This window comes from Eptatretus burgeri, chromosome 3 (assembly GCF_056783735.1).
Source record: "Eptatretus burgeri isolate ZD-2024b chromosome 3, Ebu_testis_v1, whole genome shotgun sequence".
NCBI lineage: Eukaryota > Metazoa > Chordata > Myxini > Myxiniformes > Myxinidae > Eptatretus > Eptatretus burgeri.
The window spans coordinates 49433838-49451914 of NC_140963.1; the positions used below are offsets into that span (position 1 = coordinate 49433838).

General features: G+C 42.3%; 1 protein-coding gene across 2 annotated transcripts in view; it reads left to right on the forward strand.

The window, feature by feature from the left end:
- The window catches only part of LOC147029839 (protein HEG homolog 1-like), a 72009-nt gene extending 57972 nt beyond the window's left edge, over positions 1-14037 (forward strand). Inside the window, exons 11-13 of one of the 2 annotated variants that reach the window (XM_085873218.1) lie at positions 268-352; positions 4551-4665; positions 6998-14037. In XM_085873218.1, coding sequence (XP_085729344.1) covers positions 268-352; positions 4551-4662 — 197 coding nt within the window. In that variant the 3' untranslated portion in view covers positions 4663-4665; positions 6998-14037. The remainder of the gene's footprint in view (positions 1-267; positions 353-4550; positions 4666-6997) is intronic. The other variant, XM_085873217.1, reaches the window with a different exon arrangement.
- Positions 14038-18077: the final 4040 nt, after the last annotated feature.

Sequence of the window (18077 nt, forward strand, 5' to 3'; positions counted from 1 at the left end):
ACTTCTAACTCCCAACCAGTTTTTAACTTGATGGGCTAGGAATGGGATATGGAATTGCATTTATAACTCGAGGAGGAGAAAGGATCCTGGGTAGTGGGAAGGCATGGAGCTAAGAAGTGGTGGTGGGAGGGAGAAGGGAGGAGGGGTGAAATCTGGATCAGACCCATGACAATAAGTGTCAATTTCTCTCTAATACAGCCATCATTTCAATCACAATTTCATGTTCTACATATGTAAAAAATGACGTCACTTAATGTGTGCTTGCAGCTTCTCTCTTAGAAGTGGTGATTATCAGTGTGGTCCTTGGTTTTATCATCCTGGTACTCATTATACTCATCATTGTTGGCTGTTGGTAAGTCAATGCTTTATAAACACTGAAATGGATCTACATACATAAAGCTTACATCAAAGTACACATTCAACAAATGCCTTCATTAACCCTCTTGTGTATTTTGTTGATCTAAATTGATGGTATTTCTTGTTCTCCATGTTTAACATGTGCTATTTTGATAACATTGAAAATGAATAGTCCCAAGTGGGACTTTGTTAGCTCATCTCCGATGGAGGGCGGTCGTAGTTGGGGTGCATTCGATGATAAAGTTCATTTTCAGTTTGGTTAGATGGAAGATTATGGACCCATGATCACTGAAAGGCCTGATAGCACGATTGTATTCACGCAGTCAAAAAAATGTAGGATGAGCGGTTGCTGAATTGATGAAAAACATTCCATTTGTCTTTGTCCAGTGAAAGGACCTTGAAACCATTTTTGTCCCAAAAAGGGTCTTAGAGGTCTAAAGGGTGTAAGGGTTTAAAGTCTGTAAAGGTCAAAGTGGGTCTGAAGTGTTGAAAGGGTCTTTACAGATCTAAAGGGGTCTAAATGGTCTGAAGGTCTAAAAGGGTCTGCAGATCTAAGAGGTTGAAAGGGTGTAAAGGTCCAACAGGTCTATAGGAGTTTAAAGGGGTCTAAAGATCTAAAGGATTTATGGCATTGAATGGGTTTGAAGGGTACATTTCAATAGTAGTTAGGATTCTATCAGGTCAAAAGGGCCTCAAGGGTGGAAGGGTCTAAATTGTTGAAAATCTCAAAAGGGTCTTAAAAGGTCTAAAGGGGTCTAAAGAGAATAAACAGTCTAAATGTCAAAAGGGTCTACAGGTGTAAGGCATCTATAGTGGTTTAGAGGGTCATAAGGAGTTTTGAAGTCTGTGGGGTCTCAAGGTGCAAAGAGTACATTCAAAATGCAGTTAGGATCTAAAACGGTCTAAAAATGGTGTTAAAAGTTCTAAGGGTTCAAAGTGTTTAAATGGTCTAAAGGTGTTAAGTGGTCTTAAGGTCTATGGGGTCTATAGGACCAAAAAAGTACATTCCAATCGTAGTTAGGGTCTAAGAGGTCTAAAGGGTCTAATAGATCGAAAGGGTTTTGGGGTCTAAAGTGTTGAAAGGATCTTAACGGTGTCTAAGGAGTCTAAAGCTCAAAAGGTCCACCAGTGTAAGGAGTCTATAGGGTTTATATGTGTTTCAAGGGTCATAAGGCTCGAAAGGTGTATGGGTGTCTAAGGCAGGGGTTCCCAAACCCAGAGTCATGACACAAACTTGAGACCCCCTCCCCCCCTCAAAATCTCAGTTTTTGAGGGGGGGGTTTCATGTCAAAAGCATTTTCTCTGACAATTTTTATCATAGGTACACGAGGTACCAGTATCATTTGGGTTGTGAGGCAAATGTGATTTCAAATTTTGGGTCATGGACAAAAAAGTTTGGGAACCACTGGTCTCAGGGATCAAAAAGTCCAAAATATACATTCCAAAGATAGTTGGGGTCTAGCGGGTCTAAAGGGTCAAATGGGTCTACCAGGTCTAAAAAAAAAAGGTCTAAAGGGGTCAAAAGGATGTAAATATCTAAAGGGTCTTTAAAGGCCTAAAAGGTTTAAAGAAGCTCAAGGGTCAAGGGATCTACAGTGTTTAAAGTGTCTAAAAAGGTCTTAAGGGGGCTAATTGTCTCAATGTTCAACAGGGTATAAAGTTCCAAAGGGTACATTCCAATAGTAGGGTCTATGGGATCTTAAGAGGTATAAAGGGCTCTAAAGTGTCGATAGGGTCTTAAAGGGACTAAAAGAGACTAAAAAAAGCACTGAAAGGACTGTCCCTTGTCCTCCCCCTCCCCTTTCTTTCCTGTTCTTCAAAGCAAGAGGGGCATTCATGACATTATGAGGTTCAAATTTAATCAAGAGGTTAAATTAAATTATGATTAAGACAAAATTGAACTAGACATCTGCGATCACAAATTTAAACCTCTTCATTTAAATTCCGAATTTCACTTGATCTTAATTCTAATTTAATCCCACCTCTTAATTCCATTAATAATCTCTTGCTTTGAAGACAGATTTGGGTGGAGGTGGCAGATCAGTCCTTTTTCAGTCTTTTTTTCGTCCATTTTAGTTTACCCTTTTTATTATATATACATATATTTAGACCCTGTCAAAACTTTACACCCTTTAGACCCCTTAATATCCTATAGACCCATTAAGACCCTGGAGATCCTTCAGACCCAAACAATTACTGGAATGTACCTTATGGACCTTTAGACCCTATCGACCATTTCGACTATTGGTTCCCAAACTTTTTTGTCCACAACCCAAAATTTGAAATCGCATTCGCCTCGCGACCCAACTGGTGCCGGTCTCTATGATAAAAATTGTCAGAGAAAATGCTTTCGACATGAAAACCCTCCTCAAAAACAGACATTTTGAGGGGAGCTTTTCAAGTTTGGGTCACGACCTTGGGTTTGTGAACCCCTGCTTTAGACTATTAGACCTCTTAAAGCCATTAAGAAACTTTAGACCTCTAGACCCATTTGACTGCTTTGACCCATTGACTCTTTCAACCCTTTAAACCACTTCGACCTTTTAAGACCCTTTAGACGTTTACATCCTTTAGATTCCTTTAAACCCTTTTAGATCCTTTTATACCCTAGACTTTTTAAGACCCCTTCAACACTTTAGACCCTTATGCCCTTCAGATATCTCAAACCCTTTAGACCACTTTAGCCCCTTTAAAAAAACCTAACTGCTGCTGGGACATACTCTTTCACCCTTTAAGTCCCCATCAACCTTTATACATATTATGTCATTTTAGACCTTTTAAAACCTCAGACCTTTCAACACCCTTTTATATCTTTTAAGACACTTTAGATGCCTTTCGACACTTTCATCCTTTAGACCTGTTAGACCCTATTTTTGGAATGTACCCTTTATACATTCAAACCCTTCAGACCTTTAGACCACTTATGACTCTTTAAATCAGTGATCTTCTCTATTTTTAGAGGGGAGCCACTTTTGCCAATAAGACATCAGTGTGAGAGCTGCCACACCACCTGCAGGACTCCATATTGGCTGCTATTAGACCCCGCCTCCACGTACTCTTCTTCGTTGTGGTTTTACTGGGCTGGAAGCATAATTGTTTGTATACTGCCATCTACTGATGTAGTTATGTTACTTTTATGCTTCATGTTGACCATTCATTTAAAAACATTGTCATTTTGATAGCATTTATGGTGGATTATGATGGTGTTTTCATATTTGTATATTATCGCCCACACACAAGGGGCCGCACTTTAAGCCACCAGGGGGAACCAGTGGCTCGCAGGCTGTACAACGAAGAACAGGGCTTTAAACCCTCTATAGACTTACTTTATAGACCCCCTACACCTGTATACCCTTTTGACCTTTAGATTAGTTATATTCTTTAGACCTTAAACCTTTTAAGACCCTTTCGACACTTTCAACACTTTAGACCCTTTCAAGTTTTCGACCCTATAAACACTGTAGATTATTTTGCCCCTTTAGACCCCTTATATCCCATAGACCCTTTCAGCCTTTTGACCCCTTGTGACCCTTTAACTCCCTATATTCCCTTTAGTTCTTTACACCCTTTTAGACCCCTTCAGACCATTTTAAGAACTTTTTAGTCTTGTTATGACTCTTTTAGTCCAATTAATTATGAACCTATAACCAGTTTAAACTCATTTAGACCCTTCCACCCTTTAGACCTCTTCAGCCATTTAGACTCTCAGACCCTTTACACCCCTTGAAGGTCTAAAAGGGTTTGAGAGTGCTTTCACTGGACAAAAACTAATGCAACGTTTTTATTAATTCAGGACACACTCATCATACATTGTTTTGACTGCGCTAATGCAATCATGTTATCAGGCCTTTCAGCCCACATGGGCCCATAATTTTCCATCTAATCAAACTGAAAATTAACTTGATCATCGAATGCACCCCAACTACGACCGCCCTCCATCGGGACACGAGTGTCTGTCCCACTTGAGACTATTCTCTTTTTTTATTATTGAATTCACAATCTCATGAGATCAGAAATCTTGTGATATGTGATGCACATACAAACAGATTACATTTTGCTTATTTCATGATTTGTGTCAACATTGCATGAAAAATCTCACATGTTGAGGAAAAGTTTATAAACAAAGTTGAAAACTTCCACTTCACGCAACAAATGCATTTGAACATGTTTTGCCATTTCTCCTTTACCTGCAGTGTAAAGAAGAAGGAACCGGAAAATACATATTCTAACCAAGGCTGGAAGCATAATGCAGGGTTCTCTAAAAATAGTCCTTCTGTCATTCCAAGGGTGCGTTCACAAAGCTAACAAGTGAGAGTTGAATGAAGGGTTAAACTACTGAAGACGTTTGCTTCACCATTATCCAGGACCTTAAGGCCCGGTCACACCTTGACGTTTTAGCCAGCGATGGCAACGTATTAAAATGTATGTAAAACGCTGGCTTACGTTGAACTTTTGAGGTTTTTTTTTTAAAGATTCGGACTTATTCATAGCGACTTCGTCTTATGTATAACGCATTGGTAATGGACACAGAACGTTTCGTTGTGTTATAGATAACTTATACCAACGAATGCTGAACCTGTTGTCGGCCTACACAACCGATGCCCAACGATAGTCTAACTTCGGCATAGCGCGTTGCACGCATCGTCGACGATGTCGTGACGTAACCTATTAAAAGGCTGACGCACAACGATTCGAATCATAACTGCCGTAGAAATGGAAGTGTCAACAACGCGGTCACACCTTGGCGATCTTGCCAGCGTATGCCGACCTAAGAAAAATGTGTCTAAAACGTTGGGGCACGTCAAATACGATATGAGTAAGTTTGGTATACGTGAGTAGAACGCTAAAGTACGCTATCATACGTCGTAGTAAGTAGAGTACGTCAAGAAATTTTAAACATGTTCAAAATTTTTGGACGCACTCGGCGTATGACACACATTCCGCATGCGATGGGGATAAGTTTTACACACGATATGTGGACGCTTACACACGTCCACAAACGCTACTTATAAGCTACTCATAAGTCGAAGCACGTCGCGGTAATGCCTTTTTTACGCGAAACTTATTTCTAACTTATGTTTGATGTGCTTTGAACCAATTCTTTACGTAGTCCCAACACACATCGACGTATGTAGACGTATTCCAATGACGTCTTCCGGTCGACAAAAAAAAATAAATGAACGTGTTTCTAGCTTACAACTGCCATATAAAGACATGTTCCCAGCGGTTTTGGGAATTGGTATATAAAAATGCTGCTCATAAAAGGGGAACCCAACAGTGTTTTCAAGTCCTTTTTGAGTCGATGTCCATGTCAGCAATATCAGTATCAGTATCAGTATTAGTATTAGTATTAGTAGTAGTTTGTTCATGTTGGCAGTAGTAGGTGAGTGTGAGGGGGAGGGTGCGGGTTATGATGGATCGTCCTTGCGTCCGCGTGTCCACGGGTAGGAGACATCTTTTCACCATTGTTCGAAGTTCTTCGCGGCTAATTTTTTTATGGGGCTTTTTCAACAATGAGCTATAGCTTGTTTTTACGATTTAGGTCTATTCATAACGGGTTGGACAAATGCACAATGAACTAATAATGTGCATAGAGCACTTTGATTACTTATAGATACGATATACCAATGAATAATTATCGTGAAGCCGGCGTTCACAAACTATGCCCAACGATAGCCTAACTTATCCATATCGTGCGGCAGTTTATCTTTGCCGGTGACGTGGGGTTTGCTATTCATAGGCTGCCACTCAACGATTTAAATGGCTGTATCTCCACTATTGAAAGTAGACGCTTGCGCTCAACAATTGGATTTTTTTTACACTCAACGACTTTTAAACGGTACCACTCAGCTATTTTCATTGTTTACAATGAACGATTTAAATTGCTGTCACTCGCCTTTGTTTTTTGACGCTGGGGTTTTGAAATTTGAAGCGTTTCTTCTGAACGTGTTAAAATGCTCAAACTCGACTACTTTAAATAGACGCTGCCGATGGACAATTGGAATCATAGCCAAGCTCGACATCGAAGTGTGAACATCCTCGTCATGCCGAAGAAAAGTTTGAAGAATGCTGCAAATAAGTGTCCTGGTCGTGGCCGTGGACGCTGATGCAAGGACGATCCATTATACCGACGTCTTTCAGCCTATGAGTAACTTAAAAGTAACGTCTGTCGACGTGTGGCAACGATCGCGTAACGTGCCAACAACACGTTAATCACAGGTTAGAAATAAGTTTCGGGTACGCTGAACATTACCTCGGCGTGTCTCAACTTATGATTAACTTACAAGTAGCATGTGTTGACGTCTGTCAACGATCGCAGACCGTGCATACAACTTGTGGCCAGCGTAGCGGAACGTGTGAGTCATACGCCGGCATACGTCGTGAAATTTCAAGCATGAAAAAATTTGAGAACAACCAAAAAGTACAACGTTTAAAGCCAGCGTACAACGACGTATGGAAGTGTTTTTCAGCGTGCTCTCAATGTTATCAAAACTTACCCATAACGTATTCAACGTGTGCCAGCGTTTTAGAAAAAAAATTCAAAAATCGGCATACGTTGGCGAAAACGTCAAGGTGTGACTGGGCCTTTAAATTTATCTAGTACCTTATTGTTACTTACTGATGATCTTGTATTCCACAGAACAATTCCCTTCTCATGGATGGAGATCGACCAAGCAGAAAGCAAAGTTTCTCAAACCCATCCTTCAAAAAGGAGTGTGATAATTATTAAACAAAAAAAATTTAAAAGTGAAGATGCATTTAATTTGTTATTCTGTACGAGCAAAACTGCTGCGTTTCGATTGAACGCATTCTCTTTGTTATGCAATGGTAAACGATCAAAATATTTTAAGTTCAAATTTTAAAATCTGTTTAGTTTGTTATAGTCTGAGGAGGGGAGGGTGGGGGAGGAATGTACGGAGAGATGAATCAAAATCAAAGTAAAATCCGTCGGAGGATAAATTATTCTTTGGATGATATTTTTTTGTTGGTGTTTTTTTGGATACATAATCGAGGATCGTGGAAGAGTGGGAGCAAAATGAAAAGAGGGAAACACCAACAGCAGAGCAGAAGTGAGAGTGCGATCAAAGGGAGTGGAAACAAAACTCATGGGATGAACAAGCTGAATGAAACGCAGCAAGAAGAGCAAGGAGGAAAGCAGGGATGAAACAGAAAAGGAACAAACCAACCAACAACAAACAAACAATAAGTGGTGCCAGGCACAACAAATCCCGCCCATTTAAGGCATAAAGTTATTTTGGGGATCACATTTAAATTTGATACATCCTTAACCTGAATGTTGATTATAAGGAATAGAATAAGGAATATTTTAGTCTTAGGTTGAAGTCAATTAAACCATTTTTGACGAAGTTATGAGCGAAAAAGATTTTGACCTTTGTGTGACCTGACCTTGACCTTTGACCTAATTGGACCCAAAAGTTAATGGGGTCGTCCGAGGTTAATTACTCACCTGTGGATACAATTTGACTGTTTGAGCTAGCCGTTTTCCCATAAAGTTGTATTTTCGTAACCATGTTTTAGTTTTAATGGAAAATTTGTAATTTTGACCGATGACCCTCTTCTTCTTCTTTCGGCTGCTCCCCCTAGGGGTCGCCACAGCGGATCATCCGTATGATCCGCATAGTGATTTGGCACATGTTTTACGCCGGATGCCCTTCCTGACGCAACCCTGGTCGCCTCTTACGACACAGGGATATGGTACACCTATTTTAACCGGGGTATACACCGGCCCAGTATACTGGTACTCATTTCACCGACCTCGGAAGGATGACAGGCTGAGTCAACTCCCTGGTGTATTAATTCAGTGGCCCAACGGGGCTTGAACTCAGGACCTTTTGGATCCCAAGCCGCTGCCCTAACCACTGCGCCAACATCAGGGTTATTTTGACGGATGACCATGATCCCCAAAACTTCGGACCCTACCGATCTTCACAAATATGCATTTTTCACGATAGGAATGGGTAGGATTATAAGTGACAAATAGAATAAGGTTCACTATAAGCTTAGTTTGAAGTAAATCAGATCATTTTTGACGAAGTTATGAGCGAAAAACGATTTTGATCTTTTTGTGACCTTGACCTTGACTTTTGATCCAATTGGACCCAAACGTTAATGGGGTCGTCCAAGGTTCATTGCCCACCTGTGGATTAAATTTGATAGTGTTTGCTAAAGCTGTTTTGCCGTAAAGTTGCTAACAGACAAACAAACAGCCAAGCCGGTAGGCGACGAGGGATTTGCTAGGATCAAAGTGCTGGATACAATGCTTTTCATTCTGACCGATCCACCGATGAAGATTCATTGCCAAGACTTATTGGTTCACATACGATTGTTCCTCTGCCTGGCAAGATTTTTCCTATTGCGTATTTTGCCAACTGGCACTCCTCATAAAAAATGACGGTAAATAGACACCCTATTTTTGAAGGACTACCATTTGAAAAATAATGAGTTTGCTGGTTTGTGCTGTGGAGCCTCGCATTGCAGACACACACACACACACACACACACACACACACACACACACACACGGAAAACCCAATAAACTTCTCTCATTGCTCTTGTTTATGCCTGGTGTTGGCTTAATGGTTAGGGTAGTGGGCTTGGGATCCTAGGGTCCTGAGTTCAAATCCCGCTCAGCTGTTGAATTAACACCAGGTGGGGTTGACTCTGCCTGTCATCCTTCTGAGGTCGGCAAAATGAGTGCCAGCATGCTGGTATACTGTGTCGGCGTGGCGACCCGTCCAGGATTGTTCCCAATAGCCAAGGAGACTGCTTCGGCGGCACCAACGCTCTGCTCAGAGTATGGTCCTAATGGATGGATGGATTGCTCTTGTTTGACCACACCTCCTGAGCCACACAATATTTTTCATAAGCCATGCCCACTTTCCTACGCCACTCCCACTTTCCTACGCCACTCCCACTTTCCTACGCCACTCCCACTTTCCTACGCCACTCCCACTTTTCATCAACCACATCCACTTTCCCTAAGTTCCGCCCACTTTCCGAAGCCCCTCATAAAAAATGACGGTAAACAGACACCCGATTTTTGAAGGACTACCATTTGAAAAATAAAACCTCAATCAAAAATCGGCTCGAGTAAAATTTTCTAAATATCTCGAAGTGTTTAATTCCGAAGTCTCGTTTCTCTACATACAAAACTAAAGGACAAGTATTGAAAATACTGTACTCGGTTTTTCAGCCGCTGCACAGCAACGGGTGGTTGCTCGGCAACAAAATTCAAATGCGCATATTCCCAGACCATATGGCACCTGTTGGCAAAGTTTCATCGAAATCGGTTCGCTGGTTCATGCTGTGGAGCCTCGCGTTGTAGACACACATACACAGACAGACAGACGGAAAACCCAACAATAAGGTATATCTAGCATATATAGCGAATCCAACAAACAAACCGGATGATTACAATATCTCGCTCCCTCCCTTCAGGAAGGGGCGGGATAAAAAGACGTAAGGAAGAGGGGGGAAAATCACAATAACCTGGAAAAAGGAGTGCTTGGGAATGGGGTAATTTGAGGTATAATAGATCATGAGTATGGATTGAGGATTACATGAGGTTTATGGTAAACAGCTGTCTTGAAGCCATGGAGGGAAGAATGGTACTAAACAGTCTGAGGAAGTTGGTTCCACAGGTGAGAGGAAAAAAAGAGGAGCAAATGAGTGGAGATGAACGGTGAGCGTCGATTTTAGGAGTTTCGCAAGAAGGGGGTTTCTGGGAGACCGTTTGCACCCTGCCGAAACCTGTGAGGGACAGAGCCAAGGGGGAGAGAGAGAGAGTGCAGAGAGTGCAGAGGGTGCAAGACCACAAAGGAGGCAGTAGAATACAGACAACCAATCTGTCTGTGATGTGAATGTAACAGGCCGAGACACTCGGGTTCGTCGTGGGAGATCCAAATGATTTTGAAACCCTTACTTTCCACAGCATCAATAAGGGCAAAGCGTGAAGCAGGGCCACTAGCCCAAAGGGGAGAGCAATACTCCACCAAGCTGCGAATGAAGGTCTTGAAGGAATCTTGCATGATCAACGATGCCCAGTCAGCATCTGGCTTTGGAAGCCATCTTGTAAATATGGTCTGCCCAAAAAAGATTATGGCTAACGATGAGGGCCAAACATTTGAGTGACTTAACCTCTTCAAGTGGTTTGTTCAGGAAGTGGATGAGAGGGTTTGCCAGACGGTCCTTTCAAAGTGATATGGTGAGTGCATAGGATTTGTCAGGATTGTAAGACATATCCTTAGTGTTAGTCCAGCTCCTGATTCCATCAAGTTCTGCAGAGAGGGAATCGGCTGCAGCCTGTTTGTCTGAAGGATGAGATTATATGGCAGAGGGTGGAATCATCAGCTAAGTGAAAGGCAGGATTTTTTTAGGGAATCAGAAAGATCATTGATGAAGATGAGGAACAAGGCCAGGCCAAAGACACTGCCTTGGGGCACTCCAACTATGACAGGGAGAGGAGATGAGAGGATCCCATTAAGAGTTACACGCTGAATATGGGAGTAGAGGAAGTCGTGATCCATGAAAAGAAGTGGCCGTGGATGCCAAAAGCAGAGAGTTTGGAGATCAAGGCATGGTGCCAGACTGTATCAAATGCTCCAGATATGTTCACAGTGATGGCCCTGATCTCATGTCTGAGATTGAGGGCTTATATCCATTGTTGGGAGAATAGAAGCAACCTGCCCAAGGTAGAATGACCGGGTCTGAAACTGAATTGCTTATCTGAGCTCAGTCCTTTAAAGAAAAGGAAGGATTTGATGTCAACTCCAATGATAGATCCCATGAGCTTGCTTATAATTGGAAGCAAGCAAATAGTCCTGTAGCTAAGAGGATCCATTTTTGAACAATGTTTGTATATTGCAGTGATGTTGGAAAATTTCTAGGCAGACTAAAACTGACACAAAGCGAATGATGGAGTTAACAGAGCAGAAAGAGGACGAGTAGGAGCAGTTGAGCAGGTTTTTTTCGGACACATTCACCGATGCTGTCTGGGCTTGTGATAGAATCAGAGTCTATATCTGCCAGAAACCTCTTGACTTCCTCAAATAGAAAACATCGTTTCCAGGAGCAGTTGGTATCAAAGAGTAGGGTCGGTGTAGGGAGTGAGGGGTTAGGTACACAATATTTGGACACGAGAACAGCATTCAGTAGAGCGCAAACCTCCACCAGGCTGAACAGTTTACGTTTTTGTTGCCCACTGATAGGCTGAATCAGCATCTGAGCCTTAACCGAAATCTCATCAGCTTATTCTTGTCACCTCCCCAACTCATCCCGCAAGTTTTGTCATAATCCGTCCGCAACATTTTGAAATATCATGCGATATATAGTTTTTGCTCCCATCTCTCATTGGTGAAGAATCACTTAAAAAAATTATAGTGTCCGGATTCTCACCCAAATCTAATCAATTTGTCCCTGTTGCACATCCAACCTATTCATCGAATTTCATCCGAATCAATCCACAACGTTTTGAGATATCCTGCTCACAAACAAATAAACAAACAAACAGATAAACAGGAGTGAATACAGAACCTCAATCCACCTTCAGTGGGGACGTAAAAAACACAGAATTGAGGTGTATGGCCTTCTCATGAGCAGTCAGCTGTGGTACCATTTGAAGAGAGGGGAGGAATGCAGGGGGAGCATACACCAGAGACAGACTCGACAATGTGCTGCCAGGTTTTTGAAGGAGGAGATCAGTTTGAGAGTTCAGCCTTGAGGTTGGCCAGATCTTATTTTCTGGTTTTCCTGACAGTGGACACACTTCTGAGCTTTGTGGAATGATCTGAGGTTGCCCTTCGGTCAGATTTCACTTTCAGGAAGAGAAGGCAAGTTGTTTGAATACAATTACCTCACTACAGGATTCTGTGCAACAGAAGCAAGAGGATAGATGTGATAACTGCAGACAAGATGGTATACATCTGTAGATAAGGGATAGTATGCTTATGTGGAAGAATTCCCAGGTAGTACTAATATCAGGAGAGGTGGAAATGAAGGACCATCTTGACATGAGAGGGCAGCTTGCAGTCCCTGCCAGTCAGCTTGAGTGAACTGCCAGACTCGCCAGCACTGAGGCACCTCCCTGACAATATCCAGAGAGATGTCAGATGGAGCTATTTTAGCAGAAGAGACACTGGTAGGAAAATTCATCATGACCGAGTCTGGAATAGAGGACGTGCCATTGGGAGAAATCCAGGTTGGAAAGTTTAATGATTGGATGAGGCCCATGGCATCACTGAAGACCTTTACAGCAATGCTGTTCGTGGTTGAAGAAGAACCAACACCCAGCCAATTGGCATGGTGACTGATGAAATTGGTATCCTTTCTATAATGACTATGAAATTGGGAAAGGTAAAAATCCAACTCAACCTTTTTCTTGATATGTACGAGCCAGTGTGTAAATCTATAATGCAGTATCCTATAGTTTTCCAACCTGGTTTATTGTGTTAAGCGCACAACGTTTCAGTTATCACTGCTCGGCTCACAGGGCCAACCACTCCGGTAACTTTCATCAGGTAAATGAAAGTACCCTGGAAAATCTCAATTCGTCTGTCGGAGTGGCAACCCATCCAGAATTGTAACCCCAGTCAAAGAAACTGCTTCGGTAGAACTGACACTGTCTTGAGCATGGTACATGATCTGGGGTATGTTCCATTACAAATTAGCTTGTGGAGTGTTTCCAAGTGGCTTAAGCACTCCAACGAAACGGTTGATAAGGAATGACTGGTTTGGCAAGCTGATTGGTAATGGAGCACACTCCTGATCTGATGTGAATGGCTTTCCTTGTTGCAACCAAAGACCAATCACTGAGGATGATGGGAAGAAAACTGCATGGTATGGTGTGTGAAATTAACAGGGAAGAGAAGGTAAAGTGGTTTGGGAGGTTGTGGGGTAAGGGGAGAGAAGGAAAAGTACATGTGCGGGGGGTGATGGTGGAGGGTGGGTGAAATTGTCATATTTGCATACATTGTAAGTGAACTGTTCTTTGTTCAAAATACCGCATAAGAATTTCACCAAGCTTATCTGGAAGTGAGAATGTCACTGAAGTCTTGTTCAAAGGGTTGAACCATAAGGTGCAATTTAAAAGGAGGGAAACAATGTTGATATGATAGGGAAATACTGGTTAATGATATTGAACAATTTGACATGATGGTGTCGAACTATAGAACGTTTAGCTGTTTAACCTCGGTTCGATTCTTGAACCAACTATAAACTGTCAGATTGGTGTTCAGCAGGGAGGGTGTTGCATCATAATGTGCCGTTCTTCTGATGGACATTAATCTGGGTCCATGTCCCGTCTACTAACATTAGATGCTGGACGTTAAAGATCACACCGTGTTTTTGGCAAAATGTACAGCACCCGAGACAAATCCCAAATCGCTGTCATAATGGGCAGGGGCACTGTGCCAGCCTTTGTATAGATGTGCATCATTAATTGTGATATTTGTTAACAATAGTAATAATAATAATAATAAGTTTTGAACATAAGTGTCACAAGAGAATGCCACTTGATCACCATGGAGGTCGCAACTGATGTACGTGTATGCCAAAGCTGCCAAAGTAACGACTATTTGTCCCACTGATTCGGTGTGATTTACCTTCAGAGGAAACGTTTTAATGGATTTGGGGAATTTAATAAAGATCTTGGTAACCCTTTCAGTATGCAATGGTCCACCTTACTTAATCCCCAAGAGCATCATCCTATCATGGACCCACAACAACAAAATTATTGTTTATGTGTTTATCTATCTGCACAGCTTCTTCACGATGAGGAATATTGTTGTTTTTACAAGAATAACTCAAAAGAGCAATCAGAGATTGCAGACCCTCGACAGGACCTGTTTTGTGTGGTGTATTTTGTGTGGCAAATAAATGCAAGTATGTACTCAATGAAAGGTCGTTGGTTGCAAATTAAAAGTCTAAACTCTAAATGGTCTAAAGGAAAAAGTTGTAAATATCTAAAGTGTAAAGATCTAAAGGGGTCGAAAATATTGGAAGTATCTCGAGGGTCTTAAAAAGATCAAAGGGGTCGAAAGGGTCTTATAACGTCTAAAAGGGGTCTAAAGAATATTGAAGGTGTGAAGGTCTAAACATCTAAATGTCTAAAGTGTCTAAAAGTTTGAAGGGTGGAAAGGAGTCTGGAGGGTCTAAGGAGTCTAAAGGGTCTAAAAATCGTCTAAGGGATCTGAAGGGTGTACATACATGCATTGGGAGCATGCGCCACAGTGCGTTGCTGCGTCCACTTTCCCTCGGTACTCCAGCGGCCTCCGTATGGCCATCCCTCAAGCAGATGCATGGCTCGTCCCCATCTCTTAGGGATAGGATATTCCAGGCACCTACCTGAAGGGACCACCTCAGGTTAACCCGAGGAGACCGCCGTCTGGTGGACGACACCTCGGCACCACCCCCACCACACACTACAGTGTGTTTTGTGGTGACTGGAGTGCAAATCCTACCACCAACCTCCAAGGGAAGGTAACCAATTGCAGGAGGACATCCACAGATGCAGTTGGCACCAGATATGGATGGCCGTTGGCCGAGCTCCTCCGCCCTTTGACAGGTTTTGTTTTTAGTCCTGCTGGATGTCCATGTCCATACATCCTGCACATCAAGGGGACCTGGTTGTGGGAGCTGATTTAGTTGCTGACACTCGACCATGAACAGGTTCGTTACAGGTTTTACATAATACCCATAGCAAGTCACAGATGTGATCTGGCCTGACCTGACAATCGGGGTTGGGTGCCGCCGAATCAGCCAGGCAGCTTTGCAACCTCTATTAGCACGGCACAACACAGGGCTCTCATCTTCAAGCGATCCACCAACCCCAGCCTCCGAGTAGCTGGATTACATGTACCTCTGGAAAACACGGCAGCACAGCATTCGGTCTCAAAAGACCTGCACAGGCCACTTTTTCCATTGGTTTTGATGAAATGAGCAAAATTTGTTTGCAACAAGACCAGGTTCAAAACACAAATTGTGTTTCAACATTGATGATGAAACCTTTCTATACAACCTTGCCGGTTTGCACACCATCTTCATTGCAATCCACTCTTGCGAGCAGGGACTGTTAAAGGCACCTCTTGCTCAGTTCTCCTCCACTCAACATGAAGCAACTTTGCAGTTTGTAGATGATCCTAGCAGTGACGTCAAGGCTAAGGCTTCAACTGCGACGGCTGCCTTGCAATGAAAGGTACATGGTATGGTGTTTGCCCACAGGCACATGGTGTGCCACAGGCACAATGAGCTCTTTACCTCTGCCACCGAAGGTGAAGGAGATGATGTTTTCCTCTCTCTCTCTCTCTCTCTCTCTCTCTCTCTCTCTCTCTCTCTCTCTCTCTCTCTCTCTCTCTCTCTCTCTCTCTCTCTGTCTCTGTCTCTGTCTCTGTCTCTGTCTCTGTCTCTGTCTCTGTCTCTGTCTCTGTCTCTGTCTCTGTCTCTGTCTCTGTCTCTGTCTCTGTCTCTCTCTCTGTCTCTGTCTCTGTCTCTCTCTCTGTCTCTGTCTCTGTCTCTCTCTCTGTCTCTCTCTCTGTCTCTCTCTCTGTCTCTGTCTCTGTCTCTCTCTCTGTCTCTCTCTCTGTCTCTCTCTCTGTCTCTCTCTCTGTCTCTCTCTCTGTCTCTGTCTCTGTCTCTGTCTCTGTCTGTGTCTCTCTCTCTGTCTCTCTCTCTCTCTCTCTCTCTCTCTCTCTCTCTCTGTCTCTCTGTCTCTCTGTCTCTGTCTCTGTCTCTCTCTCTCTCTCTCTCTCTCTCTCTCTCTCTGTTTGTTAGTTGCAAAATCAAAGATTTTTCAAGTATATTAGTTTAATCGATTTTGTTATTCTGTTTTCTTGGGTTGCCAAAATAGGTGACCCTTATTGTCAGTCATTGTCTGTTTGTTTGGATGTTTGTTTGTTTGTTTGTCATCAGCATTATTGGTAGTAAGCATGGGCCGATTTTGACCAAACTCGGGTGGTAGTTACATCTTATGACCTCGTCCTTTGGAAATTGTGATGGTTGCTCGGGACGCTTTGGTTCCCTGGCAACAACCGAAAAACCTTCAAAATCGGTACCGTTCACGCAAAATCAATTCTGAAAGCCATTATCCCACGTAGGGTTATGAAATTTGGCACGAATGATCTCCAGGTGATAGAGCATCTTTCAAAAGGAATGATCTACATCAAATATATTCTGGTTTTTGTGATATATGGAATACTTTACCCGCAGCGCCCCCTACAATTAGGGTATGCGCGAAAATTGAAGGCCCCCCCGAGCGACCAGATGAGTGCATCGATACGAATGAAACTTTGCAGGTTCATGGTACTCAATGAGTACTACAACTTTGCCTCAGGACATAATGACCGATTTCGCTTAGGTCAGGGGTCAAAGGTCAATTAGAGCAAACATCGATAATATGCGAGAGCTGGAGGTGCCTTCGCGCCAAATGCTACTCCTCCTCGGGTTATGGTCGGATGGTCATGAAAATTCACACTAATCGTCTGGAATACATTGTGCACAAACGATTGAGCCGGATTTTCGATTTACATCTTTGTTCACCCACAAGCACCCCCTTGAACTTTGGGGATTTCTGATTTCAAACCGCATTTTCGGTACTTTTCATTCAAATGGATACCGAGTAGTTATCAGAAGATGGAACTGGATGAGATTTGATATGCATAATCTTAAGGTGATTCCTTATCCACTATATGACATCCATTTTGCTCTATATCCTATAGTTTCCAAATGGCAACCCTCTCAACTAGGGTGTCTGAGGGCCATTGAGCATTCCTGCTGAAACTTCAAAGTACACTAGCTCCAAGACGATTGAACCGAATCGAATGAAACTTTACATGCTTATAGACCGTAATGAGTACTACAACTTTGCTCGTTTTCATAATGACCTATCTCGATTAGTTCAAGGGTCAAAGGTCAATAAGTGCATTTTTTGGTCAAAATGTCTGTTCAAGTCCCCCTACCGGCAAAACGGCTCAACCGATCCAAAGAAATTTTTGCACGTGAATACTCCCCGATGAGTAGTACAAGTTTGCTCATTTGCATAATGACCTATCTCCACTAGGTCAGCGGACAAAGGTCAATAAGTGCATTTTTACATGATCATACAAACACCATTTCTCGACACCCACGATTGTCGCAATCGCCGCCTACTGGATTGTCTGTCTGTCTGTTTGTCTGTTTGCCGCCTTCAGGTCACAATTTTCACGAAACTTCACCACATGGTTGAGTTTGTCATTAGAAAGAAGTCTGTTGTTTTTGAGGTCAAAAGGTCAACATAGGCCAAAGGTCAACAACTAAAGCGGTATTTCTGAAATCCTCAAATTTCATCCAATTGACTTGAAATTTGAATAGGATTTATATTTCAGGTCACTAAATTCAACTCGCCAATTATTTTGAGGTCCACAAAGGCCAAAAGGTCAACATAGGCCAAATCCTAAAATTGTTAAATTTCATCCAATTCATTTGAAATTTGAAGGGATTTGCATATTTGGTCATTGAATTCAACCACCAATTATTTTTGAGGTCAACATAGACCAAAAGGTCAATAACTTAGGTGGTATTTATAAAGTCCTCAATTTTCATCTGATTGACTTGAAATTTGAAGAGGATTTATATTTCAGGTCACAGAATTCAACCACCAATTATTTTGAGAGGTCAACATCGACCAAAAGGTCAACATAGGCCGTATTTATAAAATTGTCAATTTTCAT